General features: G+C 40.0%; 1 protein-coding gene across 1 annotated transcript in view; it reads left to right on the forward strand.

The window, feature by feature from the left end:
* Nucleotides 1-22,031, forward strand: part of LOC122803998 (cilia- and flagella-associated protein 221-like) — a 1,154,724-nt gene that overhangs the window by 431,211 nt on the left and 701,482 nt on the right. The window contains exon 8 of the mRNA XM_044073679.1: nucleotides 20,915-20,995. Within this exon, the coding sequence (XP_043929614.1) occupies nucleotides 20,915-20,995 (81 nt within the window). The remainder of the gene's footprint in view (nucleotides 1-20,914; nucleotides 20,996-22,031) is intronic.

The following is a 22,031-nucleotide window of genomic DNA, read 5'->3' on the forward strand; positions in this document are numbered from 1 at the left end:
CAGTTAAGTCTCCTTTTATTTTACCTAATAAACTTTCTCCATACCGAACAATGCTAATTAGACCCAGTCCAAAATGCATCTGTAGGTAAAACCTGATGCTTCTTGGAACCTTCATGCATCTTCAAAACCATGGTTCATGCTGGAACCAGTGAGTCCGAGACTGCATTCTCCGATCTTTCAGGAAAGAAGGTATTCCAGGCCATTGTTGGCGGTGCCTTCTGCTTGATCATCTTACAGCCTAACAGATAATGATGTTGACAGGATGATGAGAAAATTTCTGAGAACACAAATCCAGCTTGGGGTTCTTTCAGTAGAGTCACATGGGAAAGTACCGACTATTACATACTCCAGCACTACTCTCATTTCTCCATTCTGATTCATTCTTCAGTTTCGGAGGTTTTGAATCCATCTGACTAAGGAGCCCTTTTGTTGGAGCCAAGAGTATGATCTGCCTTGACACCAGCAGCTTTCCTCTCTCTTTTAACTCCAATACGCTCGGATCGAGAAGAGACTTGGAGCCAAAGTCTCAGTGCTGTTCTAAGGGGATGGATCAATTCTGAGATTTTTGGAACCCTTGGGGTGTCAGCACTATACATTTTGGGCTGGAGATCAGTTTCAGGACCAGGGCTCATTAGTGCTGAGGGTTCTCTTTCCTCTTCAGATTGTGGGAGAATTTCAGTTCTGATAACGGCTTCAGCCTTCAAGGCTTTTGAAAGGGTTTTGGCCATGCCCAAAGAAGTCATTTTCATCTAGCTTGGGTGCATCCAGACCCCAGCTAGATCCCGCTTCTTCCTTTTCTTCTCATCATCCTGCTACACAGAGACAATTGGCACCACAAGCTTCTGGAACCACATGCTAAATTAGCTTCCAGTTTGATTCTGAACCCTCTGACCTCCCAACAAAACTGGTTCATAAGAAACAGACATGCAAAGGGAAGCACATAGACTCCTCGCCTGAGTCTTTCACAGAGGATACAGATTTGGATGAAGGTGAAGGGCCCCCAATCCCCCTTGGAAGATATCACCTTTGGTGGAATCCTTGAACTCATAAAACAGAGAGGGGGGATGGTCATTTGAAGATCCCTTGCCAGACGAATCTGTGTTTCTGGAAGTCTTTGGTTCCAGCTCAACATCATCCTTTGTGATACCACCCATTGATTCCCTTATTGACCTCATTGTGCAGTAGGCATGGAAGTACCCTGACTTGGTGGAACCAATACCCAAAAAGTCAGACAGGATTTTAGCTGCCCTGAATGACAGGAACATTGGAGCAAGGGTCTACCAGTGGATGCTATGGTCATAGCAACAGCCACCAAAAATAAATTATCTGAGGAAAGTTGCTCTGTTCATCCCCCTAACAGGAAGTCTAAGAAGTTGGACAGATTTGGAAAATGTAATTATGCCTCAGTGACCCTTGCACTTAGATCACTGAACTACTTGACCCATTACCAGATTTCAGAAACACTTCACTAAGGAACTATTCAAGTCTCTCTACAGAGAATTGCCTGCAGATATTTAGAAGAAGGTGGACTCCCAGCTCTCTACTCTACAGTTAACCTCTAACATGGCCATGCAACTGCTTTCTAATACAGGTGATGGCTTAGCCAGAGCAGCAGGCACAGGTCTTAACATATGAGGACATGCCTGGATACATCTTTGTGATTTTGCAGAAGGCTTTATGACATCTTTCATCAAATCCCCATGCAATGGTTTCACACATTTTGGATCTAAAGTTGAAGACACACTAACAAGGAGCCAGCAGGATTGTAGGACTCCCTCTCTCTGCAGTGTGTATCTGTTTTACCACCTCCCCAGTGATCCTTCTCTAGGAATCAGAGGGCTGGGTAAAAGATGTGGTTTCGTAAGTCACAGAGTTCTTATCATGACTGTCTTGGTGTTAGATCTTCATGTGGTAGAGGTGGAGGATACTCCAGTGGGCATCAATCAAGAGGCAGAGGTGGACCATATAATCAGAGCTTCCATGGTCCTTTTACAGAGAAGCCCTATCAGCACCCCTGAATGGTTGCCTGAGTACTGTACTCTTGGAGGCAGTCAGAGGGAAGTATCCTTACACGCTCAAGCCTTGCAATACATACCAAAAGATTTGCGGGTGTTAAAGATAATTTCCAGAAGCTATTATATTCCCTTTTTTCTTCCTCCTGTGAAAAATAAGGTTGTTCTCAACATTACATCCAATAAATGGGAACCAGCAGCAGCAGAAGTTTCCAAGCTGTTAGAAAAAAAGAGTAATCCAACAACCCATATGTTGAACCAGTAGAAAATCAGACATGGATCTATCATTATGGTAAGTATGTAACTAATTTTAAAGTAACTCAAAACCATTTTTGTGAATAAACTGTGTTTATTTTACTTCGTGGGACTGGCAAAGTGCTTAAAGTACTTTTTTATTTTGTTTGTCTGTGAAAAAAACTGACTTTAAAGACTTTATGTTATTACAGTCATTTGCCGCTTGTTTTCTCCAAGAAAGAGGCAGCATTTTCAGCTTGACTGTGGAACAATCTGTTGGTCCCACAGTCAGTCTTTTTTCCAGACATAAAAAAAAAGAAGGTTGAGCAAACAGCCTTTGCCATCACAGCAAGCTTACAATTTGCCTTAGCCACAGGTGGGTGACTCTGCTGTGGCCTTTAGCTGTACCTCAGACCAATCATCTTTTACCCTAGATCCCTCGGGTGTAGCACCTATGGCTGCTATGGACAGGGGGTTAGCTACAGCCACTCCGGCTGTTGGGGTCTCCTCAGAGGGCAACAGAGAACCACTCTTGTTGGTCCTAGGAGAAGGAAGAGGGAAGGTTTCCCTGTTTTGTTCAAGTTATTAAGTATCTGAAGCTAGAAGTGATGGAAATGAAGTACCTGAGAAGGATGGTAGGACGCACACCATGGGACAGACGAAGAAATGAGGACATAAGAGCAGAAGTCAAAGTAGATCCAACTGCAGAAAAGATCAAAGAGAACAAATTACAGTGTTTCAGACACATATGCAGAAAAACAGAAGACAACCTGTTGAAGAAGATTTGGGACAGACAGGAAGAAGGTAAGAGGATGGATTGCGTGAAAGAGGATCTTCAACAGTCAGGCATGAGTGTTGAAGAAGACAAGATTGTGGCACTAAACAGAGAGAGATGGTAACAGCTAACACAATACCCTGACCCCATGAAGAAAATGGGAAAAAGGGGGCTGGTGATGATGATTCAATTTCTGGTAAAAGAATGGATACTTCCTTTTCTGAAGAGATTCAAGATTTTGAATCTGGACAGGAGAATGAAGGCACAGATAAAGGAGAATGAAAGCACAGATAAAGGGTTTTCTCCTCAGATTTCTGATTCAAACTCAGAGGAGAACTCAGTTTCTGATTCTCCCCATGGAAAGACTCTCTTTCTCTGAGTCTATTTTTAGAATGTGCCAGTGTTTTCAATGGGAGAATACTGTGGTTTCATAGTCTTTAAGAAAATACTATGAGCTGTCACAGAAGGCATTTCCAGAACCTGCACCAGTTCTTCCAGTTCTGTCAGCTTTGGAGGGTGTATGTGTTACTGCCTGCAGTTTTCTTGACAGTCAGCCAGTTGCCCTTAAAAAGCAGATAGGATGTATAAAGTTCCTTAGTCTTTTAAGGTTTTATCCATGCTTCCCAAACCTGATCCAGCAGTTATAGCTTTAGATAATTCTGCTGCTGCTAAATATTTAGTTAATTCAAATCCTACTATCTCTGATAAGGAAGATTGCAGATAAGTATGAGAGAAATTGTATGGTTCTACATCTTTGATTTTCAGAATTTTGAATTGTCAGGCTTATATGTTAAGGTTTGCCCTGATTGATTGTAAAAGTATCAGGAATGTTTTGTTTGCAGATGTCCTTATGTATCACTGTTGTAGTATTCTTTATAATAGGTATTCCCTGCCATGGGTAGCCTGACGTCTGGCCAGTATACCAAAGCCTTTATGTTGTAAGAGGGATACCGTACATCACATGTATGCTCCCTTCACACACAGTAGGGCAGAAAGGTGATGTATGGATGTACCAGCCTCAGAACTTCTTTGCTGCCCATCTGAATGCCATCTGAGATCATCAGACTGAATGCTCATCCGTCTGCTGGTTACCAAGCCGTTTTCCACATAAGTGCCCCATGTTTTTTTTTTTTTTTTTTTTTTTTTTTTTTTATTATCTCCTTTTATTTTATGGTTGTTGGTTTCATGTCATCTGGAAAGGGGAAATGCTAGTGTGGGAGACAGATTCCCCATAAGGATCATCAAGAGCAGTATTTGTTTTGCTTAGGTGCTTCTCATGACCGTACATTTTGTCCCATTTGTCAGGCGTTTGTTCCAAAGACCTTGCAAAGTCACCTCGCCTCTTTAGCCATTTATTTAGAGAATCAGCATCTCAAATTGTTGGCTAAGGATACTATGAAGGAATCTTCCTGGCACAAGGGTCAGCCATCCACGAAGTAGAAGAACAAGAAAACTCAGTTGGATTTTTTTGACTGTACCGCCTCCACCAGATGTCTTTCTCAAGGCTAGTGAAAGCCCAGAGGACCACCCAGTTTTTCAGTTAGATTCTTCTTCCATGATCATTTTGGAGGGCAGTATGGATCCGGCTTCTTGCACATCTCTGGAGGCTTTGCAGACATCAATTTCAGATGTTCAGGAGGAATTTCCGAAGGACCTAGGGGCGCTCCTCAAATCTATGATTCCTACTATGCTTATAGAGTGTTATCAGGGGTCCAAGCCACCTAAAATCTTTAGGTGTGTCATCCCCTTGAAAAAAAAAGCAGGAAACTGCTCCCATAGACCCTCAATGTGAATGGCAAGATTTCACACAAGGTGTATTTAATGCCATTATGGCTTTGAAATCTCATCATGGGTTCTCTGTTCCTGCTCCCCCTTGGTCTTCTACCCCTGTTAAGAGGCAGAGGAAGCAGGTTTCATCTGATGAGGATGTCGACTCTGACAAAGAATCCTTGACCTATTCTTCCCAGATTCCCTCATCCTTGGACTATCATTCTGAGGAGGAGGAATCTATAAATCCTGATTCTCCATTTGAGGAAATTTCATTTGGTGATACAATTTCCCATATGATGGAGTTTTTAAGTGGGATTGTACTCAGGTCTCTGATATCCAGTAAAGGTATTATGCACTCCTTCAAATGGAGTCTCCCAAGCCCTTTGCTGTCCCTCCTGTTCTTGCCACCTTGTTGGATACTTTCTCTGCAGCTTCTCAGGCTTCTGACTCCCAACTCCCTGCTCCTAAAAAAACTGATTGGTTTTATAAGGTGCCTGAGGATTGCAAATTCCTTTATAAGTGCCTCTCTGCTGACCCTTCTGTTGTTTCTGTTGTTTCTGATAAGCCATTTAACCTTTTGCCTTCTACAAAGCTGCTCCCCTGTGACAAGGACAGCAGAACTATGGAGAGGTTGGCAAAGATAGTATATACTGCTGCTACCCTGGCCTTAAGGGCTGATAACTACCAGATCCACATAACCAGGTATATTTTGGATATTCTCTCTCTCAGGCCTGTTGGGTTATTTCAGATCTTCCTGACTCTGAGGGGAAGACTTCAGCACTTTCTTTACTCAGGTCATCTTCTCAAGTAGCTCACCATTCTATTAACTGCCACTATGATACAACAGATGCATCATCTAGAGCTGCTGCTTTTGGGTCTATTTTGAGGAGGTATTCCTGGCTTCGTGTACAGCCTTTGCCTGACTATATTAAGGCTAAGCTGATGGATGCCCCCCAATATAACAAACATCTTTTTGGTGCTGCTGCTGCTGCTGAGCTGTTTTAGTCCCTTCAGGCAAAGGGTAAGGCTTTACAGGATTTGAAACATATTGTTGTTTTAGCTGTTCCCAAATTTCAAAGGAATTATCCTAATACACTTGCGTTTGTCCCCAGACAGTATCACCCTTCCCCAAAGGTAAGAAGGGTGATAAAGGGCTCCTCCTGCTAAGTCTACTCAAACTCCTTCAGCTCATAAGCCTCCTTTTCCAGGCAAGCCAGGTGCTGTCTGACTATCCTTGTCCTTCTGTTCTCAGTCACATTCCTCATTCTCTTTGACTTTCCTTGTCCCTTCCAGTTTGGTTCAAGATTACTCAAGATACTTGAGTTTTAGCCATCATATGCCAGGGATATTATATAGTTTGGAAATTTCTTCCCCCATTTTGGGGCATTCCTCAGCCTCCTCAGGAACAGCTGCCCTTTTTTCATAGGTGCTTCGGGGGACTGTTGTCTCACGGAACATTTCAAGAAGTTCCAGCTCCTGAAAGGGGGAAGGGGTTTTACTCCAGAATGTTTCTGGTTCCCAGAAAAGAAGATACCTGAAGAAAGATTCTGGATCTCTCTCAATTAAACAGCTTTTTGAAGGTTCCTTCCTTTAGGATGCTATCCCTTCAAAATCTTCTTTCCTCTTCTTCTTCCAAAGACCTTTCCAATTTCCTCTAGATCTCATGGATGTTTATCTTCATATCCCTAATCATCCCCTTTTCAGCAAGGTTTTATGTCTATCTGTTGCTTCTTTACATTTTCAGTTCTCTGTTTATTCATTTGGCTCTCTACTGCCTCAAGGGTCTTCACCAAATGCCTTGCTCCTGTGATTGCTTTTTTCAGGGTGAGGGAGTACAGATCATTCCTTCCTTTGATGACCTGTTAATTCAGACTTATACTCCAGAGATTTTACTTCAATATCTTCATTTTGCTATTTGTCTCCTGCAAAGCCTAGGGTTTACAGCAAATTTCCAAATTTCATCCCTAACTTCTTCTCAGGGTCTTGTTTTTCTAGGGAATAGGCTCTAGACTATTCAAATGCTGGTGTCTCTGCCTCCTCCCAAGGCTTTAACCCTGACTGCATTCTTTAAATCACTTCTTTCTCTGGACTCCATTACAGCCAGGGGGTTTCTAAGGGCTCTTATTGGGATACACGACTTCCACCATTCCTACACTTTCTCTGGCCAAGCTTCATATGGGAAAGCTCCAGTGGTTCCTAAAGTCAATCAGGCTTCAAAGTTCTCTTCCTTTGGATTTTCCAATTCCCCTTCTCCCATGCATCAACTGAAACTTCAGTGGTAGATTCATCAGTTGTCCTTCAACCCAGAGCTTCCTTTTCAACCTCCAGTCCTCACTCAGGAACTTTTTACAGATGTCTCAGACATGGGATGGTGGGCCTCTTTCAGTCCTCCAAAACTGCAGGCCCTTTGGTCTCTTCATCAAAAGAAGGACTACTTCAATATCAAAGAGATGAGAGCTCTTCCCCTGGTACTTCAGGCTTTTCATTCTGTTTTCCTTCCAGGGCCCCTCCAAATCTTCACAGACAATACCACAGTGATGTGGTATATCAACAAGAAAGGGGGCCTAGGTCTTATCTCTAGTGCAGACTAGCTCTTCAGGTTTGGGATCTAGCTGCCACTATCAGATAACTCATACATTCCTTCAGATCAAAACATTGTGGCAGACTTTCTGAGCAGGTGGATGCTTCACAGAGACATGTCTCTGGACATTGTCCACCAGTGGGGTACTCCTCAAGTAGATCTTTTTGCTTCCCCTCTGAACAGACAGCTTTCTGTTTTCTGCACCAGAGTCCCATATCCTGTGGCTTGGAATGTGGATACCATCTCTTTTTCTTGGAAGGGGATGTTTCTTTATGCTTTTCCTCCCCTTCCTGTCATACCATGTGTCCTATTCAAGATAGAACAGGATGCTCCCAAAATCTTGTTGGTGATCCTCCTTTGGCCCAGACAACATTGATTCCATCTTCTTCTGTATTTAGCTAAGGATAATCATCAGACATTACCTCACAAGGTGGACATACTCACACAACACAAGGGTTCTGTCATCCATACCCACCTGTCCACTCTTCAGCTGACATTGTGGGTGATAAGGTTTTGATCCCTTTTAGGCACCTTTTTTCTGAAGACCTGCCACCAGTCCTGCAGGAGGCCAGGAAACCAACTACCAGAAAATCGTATTTATCCGAAAGGAAGAGATTTTCTGCCTGGTATCATTCTCGTAACCTGGATCTGTGGAAATTAATTAATTTGGATGCTGTTTCTAAGGCTAGAAGCAGGATTTGTCAGGGCTATCCTGCATGGTACTCTCCCTATTGTAAAGAATACTGCAACAGTGATGTAGAAGGACACAGCAGAGTTGTATAAAATCTTACCATAACAGTAGCTGTCCTTCTCTTCACTGTTGCAGTATTTGCTCCCTCCCTCCTCTCCCTGTTCTTTTCTCCTTCTGGATGTATACATTCTCTATTTTTCTCCTTAGATTATCATTCCTCCTGGGGCTTTTCATTTTTGATGATGGTACATCTGTACATCACCTTTATGCCCTACATAGTGTGCAGGGAGCATATGTGTAATGTACAATGTCCCTATTACAACCTAAAGGCTTTAGTATACTGGCAGGACATTGAGCTACCCTTAGCAGGGAATCCTTATTGGAAAGAATACTGCAATAGTGAAGAGAAGGACATTGATTGTTATAGTAAGATTTTGCGCAACTGTACTTTTCTTCTTTTAAGGAAAAGTCTGCTTTAAATATTTTATTTCTAGTGTTCAAGTCTCTGCCCATTGTATACAGTGTGTTTATGACTGTTAATACTTTAAGAGCTATGGCCACTGGTACTGTTTTAAAGAGGTTTGCATGGCTGCATTATTATGTTAAAAATGAGTTTTAAATTCTGCTTTGTGTAGATATTAGTCTTTGGACCCCCTGCTGCAGAGGTGATCAAAAAGTCTGATGAAAGGAGTAAGCTGATTCAGAGAATCTCTAAGATTTTTCAGCCCTCTCTTTCCAAAATTTGCAAGGGGTTCTCTAACTCCGCATCCAGTTTTGGTAAGAAACAAAATAAACAGTCTCAACAAAATGCAGGCAAACAGACATTTAAAAGGAAATGGCAAGGGTGTTCAAGAATATTTGGAAAATCCCAAAACCTAGAAAAGTCCAGTAATCAAAATGGATACTTAAGAGACTTTGTTTCCCCTCCCATCCCAGCAGCCCTTGTTTTTTCTTCCAGAAAGACTGAATCTCCACTTTTCTCTTTGACAACAGATAGTTTCAGACAAATGAGTTCTGAAGTTCATTCATTAAGGTTACAGATGGCAGTGGGAGCAAATTCCTCCATGCCTGGGGTAATTCCTCATCCTGCAGAGCAGACTTTTGCTTCCACTTGTCCTTCATTACATGCCATCGCAGGAAGTGATAGAATCAGTTCACTCTTCCCTGATGTGAAGGGGGTTTTATTCAAGTGTGTTTTTAGGACAAAGAAAGAAAATGCATGGAGATCAGTTGTGAATCTTCCTTTCTTTCTTAAACCTGTTTGTGATAGTTCCCATATTCAAAATGATGTCACTTCACCACCTTTTACCTCTTCCTCATTCAAGTTTCCTGGTAATGCTATATTTAACATATGATAATTATCACATTCCTATTTGCCCAGACTTCAAGTGTTTCTTATGGTTTTGTGTGTTTGGATCACATTATCTATTGTCTGCCTTACCATTTGGATTATCTACTGCACCAAAAGTGTTCACAAAGTGTCTAGCTCCAGTTACAACTCATTGCAGGCTACAGGGTATCAACTTACTTATCTTTGTAGAATCCTCTTAAACATGTCACAATCTGGGATTCCAAGAGAGCATTCAAAAGTCTTTATTCACCCCTTCTGTCAGGATTGTGTTTCTGGGATGTCAACTAGACACCACAGTTCAAAGGGTATTTCCTTCATAAGAAAAAATAGATCTGTATCTAGATTTATTTCTGTGATTTTCTAATCTGACTTTGGTCACTGCAAGTGAAAACCTCAGGATTTTGGGTCTCATGGCTTCTATGATACCCCTGGCAAGGCTCCACAAGAGAAAGATATGTAGTATCTGAAGTCTCTATTTTTTAAACAAGAATCATCTTTATTAAATTATCACTTATGACATAGTCATACATTTGTATAAATGGAAATAAACCATTTTTATATATTTTCAGTTGCAAATGTTATATATCACTTGTAATCTATCTAGTCATTGACAGTCAAACGTTACAAAGCTCATTCAATTCCTGCCTTTCCTTAAACCTTATTCCTCCTCCAAAACATTATTTTGTATGTATTGTTCCCACAATTCCCATTTTTTCTATGTAATTTGCTCCTACCTTTTTCTAAAGATCCCACTTCCAGTTATGTTATCTGTATTACTATATTTAGTACTTCTAGCACAGTTGGTTTAGGCTTTGATTTCCATTTCCTAGTAATGCTTTTTTGGCAGCCACCAGAATTAAACTCAGCAAGGCCTTATTATATTTAGGCAATTCTGATTCTGTACCATAGTTCAAGCAAGTCAGTCCCTTAGTTACTCCAATTTGCTCACCAAGTATTTCTGTTAGAGTAGTCTTCATGGAATTTTTTAAAGTCTTCCAGCTCATTACACTTCCAAAAATATGTTCCTAAAAACCTCTTTCTTCCCATTCCCATCTCTACCATTTGCAATCTACATGAGGAAAAGTTGTTGGAGTCTGCTTGGGGTATAAAACTACCTATGCAAACACTTCCAAGTAAAGATCCTAAATCTTCTAGACTTTGTTGCATATTTGGAAGCCCATTGCTTCTTGGTGAATTGCTTACCCAGTCTTTCTTCCCAGTCCTTTCTAACCTCCTCGGATTGATTTCTATAGTTATCATGCAATATTGTATATGCTGTACTAAATTCCTTTTTTAACAGCAGCTTCTGTTCTAGAGTCTACTAAAAAATCTACCAGTGCTCCTTTTTCACTTAGGATTCTTGTATTTCTTTCTCTTTGTCTATACTCTGATATCAATACTTGATAGGAAAAGCAATCTCTAGCCTGCAGTCCAAATTAATTCTTGGCTTCATCCCATTCTGTTACCTTTCCCTCTCTAATTATTTACTCCCAATACCTCAGTTCCTTTACCAGTTTTCTCTAGTAAATTCAAGCCCCAACTTACCTATTCTCTGTACCCTTAATTGCAGCCATCCTTATTGGCAAAATCTTTTTTCTCCATCCCCATGTTGTCTTAGTTCTTAGACTACTTTCTGCTGTTTTATGAATACAATATTCTGTATGGTTATTGTTATTCTCCTTAAGCATCTGCATCTAAAATCCCAGTCAATCCTTGTTTCTTGAGCTTACCCCCTGTTTCATCATCATCCTTTTCCACTTTGAGTTATAGCTTTCTGCTGTGCTATGTATAGGAGCCTTAACTCTGTAGCTCTGAATACCCCTTCAAATCAGTTAATCCCAAACCACCTTCTTCTATTAGAAGGGTCAACTTATCCCACTTGACTTTTCCCTCTTCCCCTCCCAGATAAAATCCTTTAACTCCTTACTGACTGCTATCCTGAACTTCTCTGATTGATAAAAACATGCCTGACCTTTGTACAAAACCAAGAGGACCAAAAATATTTTTACTGCTTGTATCTTGCCATCCACATCCATAACACAGAGCCTCCAGTTTCTCAGTTTCCATATTATCCTTTGTTTAGTCTCTTCCCACGTATTCCTAGCTGACAAAACAGAATCTTCCTCAATACACACTCCAAAGCATCTCATTCCAACATGGACACATCTGAACCAATTCATGCATGGGTACACAGTCAACAGCCATTACCTTCATTCCATATTCATTAACTCCACACCTGAAACTGTCTCAGAACACTCCACAACAAAGGAATGCCCCCCACCCCACCCCCAGCTCTGTCAGGTATAAAATAATGTGTGCAAATAAAGCCACGTTTCCTGATCACCACACCAACTATATCCCTAAGTTTACAAGCCCCTCAACATCCTAGCAAATGGCTGTAAATATAATATAAATAACAAAAATGAAAGAAGATACCCCCACCTGACTCCCCAGCTCAAACAGAACTTATCAGAGAGGAACCCCATGCACCTCATCCCCTGCCTCTGATCCCTCATATATTCTCCCAATCAACCCCATAATTCCATCTGGGAATACAAATACCTCCACTGCCGCACTCACAAAATCCCAGCCCACTCTGCCAAATGCCCCCTCTGCATCAAGACCCACTAACAACAGTGGCACCATCCCACACTCTGCCTCACCTTAGGCCACCACCACCAATCCACCAATGCTGTGAAATATCTGCTCCCCTAAACAAAACCACACCAATTGTCATCCATCAAACTTGGAATCAGATATAGATTCATATCATAATCTCATTTGACAGGCATTCTACATTCCATCAAAGCAAAACCGTGTGTCAGACAGTCTAAAAAGGATATGGGCAGACCCTCATGAATGGAAACTAGATCAGGGAGTCTTCTAAGATTTGATTAATCTATGGGGGGGTTCCTCAAATAGACCTCTTTGCCTCATCTCTGAACAATGAAGTCAAGATTCTAATCCAGAACTCCATGCAAGAAGGCCTAGAAGACATTTTCTTTTCTTTGGACAGGAATGTTCCTGTATACTTTTCCACCCTTTCCACTTATATCAAGGGTACTTGTGAAGATTCATATAGAATCCTCAAGATCATTGTGTTGACTCCCTTCTGGCCCAGGCAAATATGGTTCTCCTTTATTTTGGAAGGGGCCAGGGGTTATTACCACAAGCTTCATCACAGACTGAATCTACTCACACTAGAATAGGGGTATTTGATACACCCTGACACCAGTCAACATCATTTGACTACCTGGATGATAGGGTCTTAATTCCTTTTAGGCAACTGTTTACTGAGGATGCGCAGCAATGCTAATGGTGGCTACAAAGGCTGATACTAGAAAATCGTATATTAGGGTATGTAAAAAGTTTTCAAGTTGGTGCCAACAACATAACCAGCTCCCATTTAGGGCTAACTGTCCTCTGGTTATGCAATATTTGTGTGAGTTACTTTACTACGACCTTTCTTACTACTTTATCTAGCTTCATTTATCATCCATTTCAGCATGTCTGCTCATGGGTCCTCTTGCTTTCAATGCATTCCGTTGTAAATGTTTTTTGAAAGGGGTTTTGCATAAGAGGCCAACAAGAAAAATGGTTGCCCCTCCTTAGAATCTTAATTTTGTGTTAGAGAAGCTAACATTAGCTCCATTTGAACCAGCTAACCTGGCTGACTTCAGGTTCTTAACATGAAAAGCAGTTCTACCTATTTGCTCTGACCTCTCTAAGAAGGGTATCTGAGCTGAATGCTCTTATGATGAGTCAGACCTATCTTATTTTCCACAGGGAGATGATTTCTTTGAGAACTAAACTTTCTTTTATGCGTAAAGTGGTATCAGCATTTACCTTAAGCAAAACTATCCAGCTCCCCGTTTTTTTTCTGAGCCCAAGAATGAGGAAGAATGTATACTTCATACCTGGGATGTCCATACACAACTCAGGTGCCATCTTGACAGAACTAAATCTTTCAGATCTTCTGATCAATTGTTTAGTTCTTGTGAAGGCAAGAAGGGAAAACCAGCATCAAAATAGGAGCACTACAGAATCCTGAAAGCCCAAAATCCTGAAGACCAAAATCCTGAAAGTTCAAAATCCTGAAAAGTCAAAATACTGAAAACTCAAACTCCTGAAAACACACAGGATACCAACACTTACTATATTCCAGTACAAGTACATACAGAAACATATTACCCTTCAACTATATGCAGGGGGGCAAGCCCCCCGTGCCCCCCACACCCCTGCTACTTAAATATATCAACTTCGATATTGCACTTCACTACACTAAGTGCAATCTTGGAGTTGATATATTTAAGTAGCAGAGGGTGTCTGGGGCTGGGGGTGCAGGGGGTGTGGCCCCCTGCTTATACTTGGAGAACAGTAATATAGTTTGTGTTTTATTTGTTTATGTATGTAGTTGTGCTGGAACCCAGTAAGTGTTGGCATCCTGTGTGTTTTCAGGATTTTGAGTTTTCAGTATTTTGAACTTTCAGGATTTTGGTCTCAGGATTTTGGTCTTAAGGATTTGGGCTTTCAGGATTCGGTAGCACTCCCGTCAAAACAGACTATTTCCAAATGGTTGTCTAAGGCTACCTTTTGTTATACAAACCCCAACAAAACTATTGCAGGCAGGGTCAAGGCCCACTCTACCAGATCTTTGGCTTCATCTATGGCTTTTTGGAAAGGAATGGATTCTAGATATATTCTACAAGCTGCAACTTGGTCCTTTGTACATCCTTTTACAAAGCACTATAAGCTTGATTCCTTTTCTAGGTATAGATCAGACTTTGCAGGGAACATTCTTCAAGGACTCCTGGACTCTTCTCTTTCTACCTCCCAAATTTGGTAAGCTAGGGTAGTTTATCCTTATAGCTAAGGCAGCTGCAGCTCTAACCAGTATGATAAACATATTGCCATTTTATAAGTAAACTTATCATAACAGTAGATGTTTGATAATTGCTACAGTAGCCACTCCTTCCCTCCATTGCTCTTGCTTTTTGATGTGTTTTTCCAGTGTGTGGTTATTAATTTGTGTCCTTCCTAGCATTGTTCTTTCAGGGCTCAGCCTCCCTCTGTCTGTTGGCAGGAAAGCTCTGAAGGGTTTGGCACCCAAACTTGTCTTTTAATCAGCTTAGCTGGAGCTGCCTAATAGTTTGGGCTTATAAAAGGTGCCCTGAAGTTTTGGAAGCTGGCTGGCTGTTATATCCTTTTCAGGATATAACCCCATATAACTAAGGCTACTACAGCAGTTGATCATTTGATCATCTACTGTTATGGTAAGCTAACTTGCACAACTGTACTTTACAACATGCTAAGAGTAGATAGGAAAAACAAAAATGCAGGAGGTATAGCAACCTTACATAAAAAGACTCTGCACCTTAGCCTTTCCTCTCTCCCCACCCACATCTTTAATAATGCTGAAATCATTACTGCTCTACTGAAGCTAAAACCCCACAAAACCCTAAACATAACTGGAGTTTACATCCCTTCTGGAAATAACATTAGCACCAGTGAAGTTTCTATCATGGATCACCTCTAATATCCCACAAGAAAAGATCATTTTAGGAAAGATACAGTCTGTCAGTTGTGATTATCCTCAAAATGCCATCAATCTCTATGACGTCACCCAGCTAATTACCTCTCCCATTCACTATATTAACAACCCCAAACAAAGGTTCAATACTTAATTGGATACTCACCTCTTCCCTCAACAACATATTCTCCTACAGCTTTCTTTCTGTAAGTGACCACCTTCCTATTTTTGTCAACAGAGGTCACAATCACACTCCCATACCACACTACCTTAATGAAGTATGCAATCTCTCCTACTTCCAAAAATAAACATTTCTCTGAAACCTACAAATTTTTTAATGGAAACATCTAAAGGATCTCCACTTGGACGATGCTGTTACAGAATACTCCAGAACCTTCCTTAACATTCTAAACAGTTTAGCCCCCATCAGAACAAAATGTGTAAAAATACCAGCTCCTTAGCTAACCAGGACCACAAAACATCTAATGCAGCTCAGACACAAGGCCTGGAATTCCTGGATCAAAAATAAAATATAAAACAACCTAACAATATTTTGGCATCTTAGAAATCACAGAAAATGCTTAATCAAAATAAATAAAAAAAAAAAATAATACTCTAATCTACAGTACAAAAACCTTCAAATCCCAAAGACATTCTGGTCAGTTATTATGAAAATTCTCAAATTAGGACATGCCACTCCACCCAAACCCGGGTCTATATTAAATCAGCGAACACTTAAAAAAGCGAACGCTGATTTATCAACCCCATGTAAGCGAAAGCTTGCAATCCCAAACACTTAGAATGGCAGTTTTTTTCCACGATAATAAAATCACTGTTCCACCAAAAAAAAAAAAAAAAAAACTTTAAAATATTACATAAAGTGGGGGGCTTCACCCCCCCCAATACCAACTTTGAGATCACACTACAGTGACGAAAACGGCAAAGTAACGGAAGCAGCCAAGAGATTTATTTCCCAGGGAAAGAAATCTCTTATATGCTGTTTTAATATTTTGCCGTTTTGTGCTTTCAAGTTCGATCAAGACGCATTCGAAAGAATGCATCTTCGATCACATAATAGGAATTCCCCAAACCCACATTGTCCAACAAAGACATTGTCACTCCCTTTAATACGCACTTCAAAGACTCAGTCACATCCTTAATCAAACATCACACCCCCTCCCACCAGCCCCTGTATCCCCAGCAATACTTGTGAATCTGCCACCTTCCCACCTACAACTAGTTCCCACCTTAACCATTGAAAATTTGTATCAAAACTTAAACCTAGCACCTGACAATCTGTCTGCCAATTGTCTACAAATGACTGCTGAAGCTAAACCTACCCATTTCCATACTCATAAATGGCTCTATCACAGAAGCATATGTCCCAACACTAAGGAAAAAGTTATATTCTACCACTACATAATGGAGGCATTACCACTGAACTGAGTAACTACTGCTTCCTGCTGTACTGTTCCCTTATCAAAAATTCTTGAAAAATGCATTCAGTCTCATCTCTTCAACACCTTGCCAAAAATGACCTCCTGTCCCCCTTCCAACATGGCTTCTGCCACCATCATAGCACTAATGCAGCCCTCCTATATTTCACTAATACTGTAAATGCCCATAGGAATGAAAGAAGGCTAGTATATGTCCTCTTTCTAGACCTTTCCAAAGCCTTTGACATATTCTTACACTCCATCCTCCTACAAAACTTTCAGCTCTAATATTTGATGAAACCCTTACTGAACAGTTTAACATCTATCTTGCTAACAGATCACAGGCCATAAAATGGCACAAAGACTTCAGCCCTTTCTTCCCAGAATCCACAGGTGTACCCCATGGGGTCATTCTGTTTCCCATTCTTTTCAACATTTTCATTAATAACTTCCAAAATGCCTCCAAATCAGCCTGCAACTTTGCCGTCATATGTAGTGCCCAGAACCTTAACAACTTGCAGCAAATCACTCAAGAATCATACTCACCCACTGTTGCTTCGCTAACTGGCTCACAACTTTTTTCTTAACCCCAAAAAAAGCAAAATTATTCTTTTTACCCCACGACACCTCTCAGCCCAGAAACCCTCTTTTGATATTCTTTCAGCAAATAGCACTAAAGTTGTGATCATCCCACGTACTAAGCTGCTTGGCATCTATATTGGCAATAGCTTAAAATTTGACTACCATCGAACATTCCATAAAGAAAAGTCTGCAGAAATTAGTTTCCCTGTATAGAGTCAAAAATTTCCTAACTGACCAAACCAGGAAATACTTAGCTTCTGCCCTACTTCTCCCAATACTTCTCTACTCAGCCCTCATTTTTACCAACTTGCAAGTCTCTCAGTTTTCAAAGCTCAAACAATGCTATTACAAAGTTGCAAAATTTGCAGTAAATAACTGACAAAACTTCCACCACTGTCTAACACTAAAAGAACCAAACTGGCCTGAACAACCCCACATACTATTTTACTGCCAACTTGCAACTACTCATAACCTCATCTATACACCTACAAACTGTCCATCTCTGTCAACTTTAATCCAGTCTTACAAACCAAATAAACCCCTTCACTTAACTCAAATGCTGCTCCCCCACATTGCTAAATCCAACAATACAGCTTCTAAGAATCTATTCTCAAACTATATCACCAAAGCATGGAACACTATGCCTACATCTCTAAAAATAGAACAGCATCTCAAACATTTTAAGCAGAAGCTGAAGTCACACCTGCTGAATCTCTGGCTTTGCCCCTGCACTAAACTTGGATAAGTGCCCCTAGCCTAAACCATAATTATATACTTCTTACTACCCTTCAGCTACTTACCTCATATCTCTTTCTCACAGCTCTTCTTCTCTATACTGTCACTCACTCACCACACCTGACTACCACTCCACCACTTTCCAGCTCATTTCATCTTTGTTACAGTCACCTGTAGAATCTTCTTTTCCCCTCCCTTTCCTCATCCTTCACACTTTCAATCACTTCTGTTCCTTCTCCTTCTTTGATCAATCATTAGTCTACCATACCAGCTGCTAACTATAAAAAACTCAAAGCATAAAAAGATGCTGCTTTATGCAGCATTATGCTTGTTTGATGTCATTATTATAAAAATGCTTACTGAAGTATATAATGCTTCTGGTCCACTGAAATTAATCTCTGTATATTGAATTATGCTCAACATTTTCCTTTGTTCAAAGCAATCATCTGTATCCATGCCTTATTGTACTATCTGCAGTGACTTCACTACTGTGCAAACTTTTCAAAATAACATTGAATCAATTTTCTCTACAATGTATAAACTTTTACAAAATATCTTTATTCACTACACTGTGTATACACTTGTAAAATGCATTTTCTATGCTATCTATACATCTGTAGTATTATTTGGAGGTTTTTTCCCTGGGCCTCCACAGAAAAGAGGACACTGTGCCCATTTGGACTTTATCGGTCAACAAATGCAATAAATAAATAAAACCAGTAAATACAATTCCACTAACCCCCAGTAGCTAAGAAAAATGTGATGGTTTCTACTCCTGATGGAATCTTTCACTATAGAGTCCTGTCTTTTGGTGCTCGTGGAGCATCTGCAACATTGTAAGGGCTGATTGTCATGATTTATAGACCGAGTACAAATTACAGCACTGCCTGTGTGGAGGGTGACGTAATATTCTCTAAAGATTGAAGAAGTGATCTCCCTTTAATCTAAAACTTTTTGAATTCTTTTGACTACCATCACTTGCCACTTGACTGAGCTAACCAAAGTTGGACTCCGTTGAATACATTAAAAGTATGGCTGAAGCTGAACAAGCCTTTATGAAACTGAAAATTCTGCTGTGTTCAGAATCTGTATTTATACCTCCAGAACTTAACCAAATAGTTCATGTTACACAACAGTGCTTCTGAAGTGGGTATCAGTGCAATGTTATCTCAGGTGGTAGACGAGAAGGACCATCCCATATCAGTAACACTATTTAGTGTTAGAAAAGCAAACCTGGAAATTAAACAGACCTTCACCACCCTTAAGTACTATTTTCTGGGATGTGAGGTCATACCTGTTACAGATGTACCCATCAAATGTGGCTTACAGATAACAGGATAGTAACTATACTGTCTCACTGAGTGCTAACTCACCAGCCCTACAACTTCAAAATGAAATATCGTCTGGGCTGCAGTTAGCTTAATCCAGCTTGGTTATCTGAGGTATACAGCCATTATATTGGGTCTCCAACCAGTAGTTCTACACTGGGGGCAGGTGGGCATGTTGCATAGTCATATCTACAGAGCATAGACAGCAGTAAACGTTTAAGACTAAGGCAGGAATAAGGCAAAAAGGTAGTGGAAGAGGAATTTCAGGTCCATTGCTCTGCTAAGAGGTAGATTTCCCTTGGTTTGCTGTAAGACTTAATTTAATTTATCCTTGTTATTATAAAGCTGGATGAAAGACTGTTTTATTTCTGAATACAGTAAGCAGATAATACATATAAACACACACACACACACACACACACACACACACACACACACACACACACACACACACACACACACACACACACACTTCCCAATCTTCATATATAAACAAAGTTTATACTGATTTATCAAAATGCCAAATATTGAACTGCAAACTATCAAACTGAACATCTCAAAAAACAATACTTTGAAAAAAAAAACTAATTGTCACAAAAGAAAGCAGTTTCCTTTTGCAATATGATAACTAAAACCCCACCACACATTCAGGCACTCTGAATAACTGTAGTATTAGGGACAGGTATTGGTAAGGTCATGCAATGGGGCTGCACCATCTTACTAATACCTGCTAACCCTAACCATGTCCCTAACCCTAACACTGCAGCTTAGCTGAAACCCGGAACATCGAACTACGTACGCTAAATGGAGATCATGCTACACTTAAAAGAATACAATATACAGGGCAAAATTTACAGCTTCTTAATGGTTTTCAATGCAGATTGCGTTACACTGAGGATCAGAAAATCTACCCTTTTCCCCACTGTAGTGTAATCTCAGAATTGCGGGTGCAGGGGGGGGGGCTTGCTTTTGTTGTGTATACTGTCTTTATTATTTTAAGTGTAGCATGATCTCCATTCAGCATACATAGTTCGATGTTCCAGGTTTAGGCTTTCTAAATATTTGACTATGTGGTATTTTGCTATTTTTATCTCGATGATGTAAGTTTCACTGTTATGGAATTTCAGTGTTTTAAAGTACATCCATATGTGTGTGTGTATATAGATTGATGTATATACATATACATATATAGTGTGTGTGTGTGTGTGTGTGTGTGTGTGTGTGTGTGTGTGTGTGTGTGTGTGTGTGTGTGTGTGATTTAAGCTTCTTCCTTTCAGGTGTACAGAATCATCATACTTGTGTGCAAAGTCCAGGTAATGTTTTTTGTGCTGATACATGCCCAGAAAACCTGTAAATCCATCCAGACCACTAAGGAAGTAACGTAGAGATTTTTTTTTCATGTCTGCAAATAATTTAATTATTTAGAAGTAAATAAAGAGTGAATGTAAATTCAAATAGCAATATGATTCTATGCAATATAAATGAAGGTTGTGTTATGCATTATGTTAATTGCAGTGTTCAGGACATTTCAACCCAGGCCTGCCTGCTTTAGCATATACATATTTGAAAATGGGATGCATGTATATACAGCTTAACCTGAAGTATGACTTTGTTCTTTCCCTTACAAATTATTCTCTGTGAATTTTCTGTAATAGTAGATTTTATACTATGACACACAGATTAAACTCTATGCAGACTTCTCTCTGCATATTAAACCAACAAATACATATCAGTGTCTTGCTAATATTTCCACTTCCACTTTTATATATTATTAAAAGCAGCAGAATCTGAATTTTACTTATTCTGTATGAATTAAACATGTCAAATTTATTTTATGCTTTGCATTTGTGAGACTAATCGTGATAAGTGAACAGTTGTTTTATTTTCAGGCACCTAACAGTCTTGGACCAGTTCCTGTGAAGCCATTGGAAGTGTCTATCAAAATGCCATCCAGGTTCTACAATTTAAAGGTTTGTTGGTTCATGTTTTACAATTGGCATTTTAAATTACAGCCAAGCCAAAAGACCACAGGTTGAACAAAAAAAGTGCATCACCTGTTATGACTAGTTTTGTTAGTGCACCCCAGTTTACTGAATTTATACCTGCAAATCAGAAAGGTGGTGGTCCCTGTCCACACTTGCTAAGAGCCAGAAATTGATGATTTCTACAGTGCTGTGGGACTGGTTTGTGTGTAATGAGTACCATTCTAAAGTTTCTTAACTTTGTTTTCTTCTTCTCGGCTTTGGTTGTGTTTCACTCCCATAGATCTTAAAGTGGAGGTTCATTAATCTTAGCATTAATCAGAAAAGCAGGACAGGTTCTCTTGTCAGTCTTCAGCATTTACTACTGCTGACAGAGTTATCAGGCCATACGAGTTAGTTAAGGCTTTTAAGTTTGGGATCAAGTTCATACCTATTTAATAATTCCATTTGGCAAGAGTCACTCCTGTGGATAACAAAACATGAATATTGTCTAAGTCTTCCCTCAAGAGTGCATGATTTTCTTGCCGTAGAGGTAACATAAGCATAAAACTGACATTTTTTTTAATCTGGGCCTTTACTTTCCATTTGCAGCTGGTCTGTCTCCCTCATCTGTTAATTCTGCAAAGTACAAAGCTACTTGTTATGTTCTTTTTAGAAAATGCTGTTAAAAGAAAATCAAAACTTGTCCACCCAGCATTTTATAGGAAACATTAATCTGACAGTGAGAGCCAGCAGAAAAAAAAATAACATTTATAGCATTAAACCATGTCCCATTGTGAGGGGGACATATGAATGATACCATTTACTTAATGAATGAATAACCAGTTGAACTGCTCAAAAATACTTTAGAAGCAAAAGATAATAAAATTAATGTTTTCACAAAAGTATCATTTTCTTCCTGATCAGTGTCAACTAGGGTTGGATTAGTACACAAGCACTAGCAAAAAACTACGGTCCCTCATAAAATCATCTAAGGCCAGCTTCGAGAGAAAAATTGCACAGGACACTAAAGATAATCACAAGG

The sequence above is a fragment of the Protopterus annectens genome, chromosome 6.part0 (assembly GCF_019279795.1).
Source record: "Protopterus annectens isolate FY-2018-M chromosome 6.part0, PAN1.0, whole genome shotgun sequence".
Taxonomy (NCBI): domain Eukaryota; kingdom Metazoa; phylum Chordata; order Ceratodontiformes; family Protopteridae; genus Protopterus; species Protopterus annectens.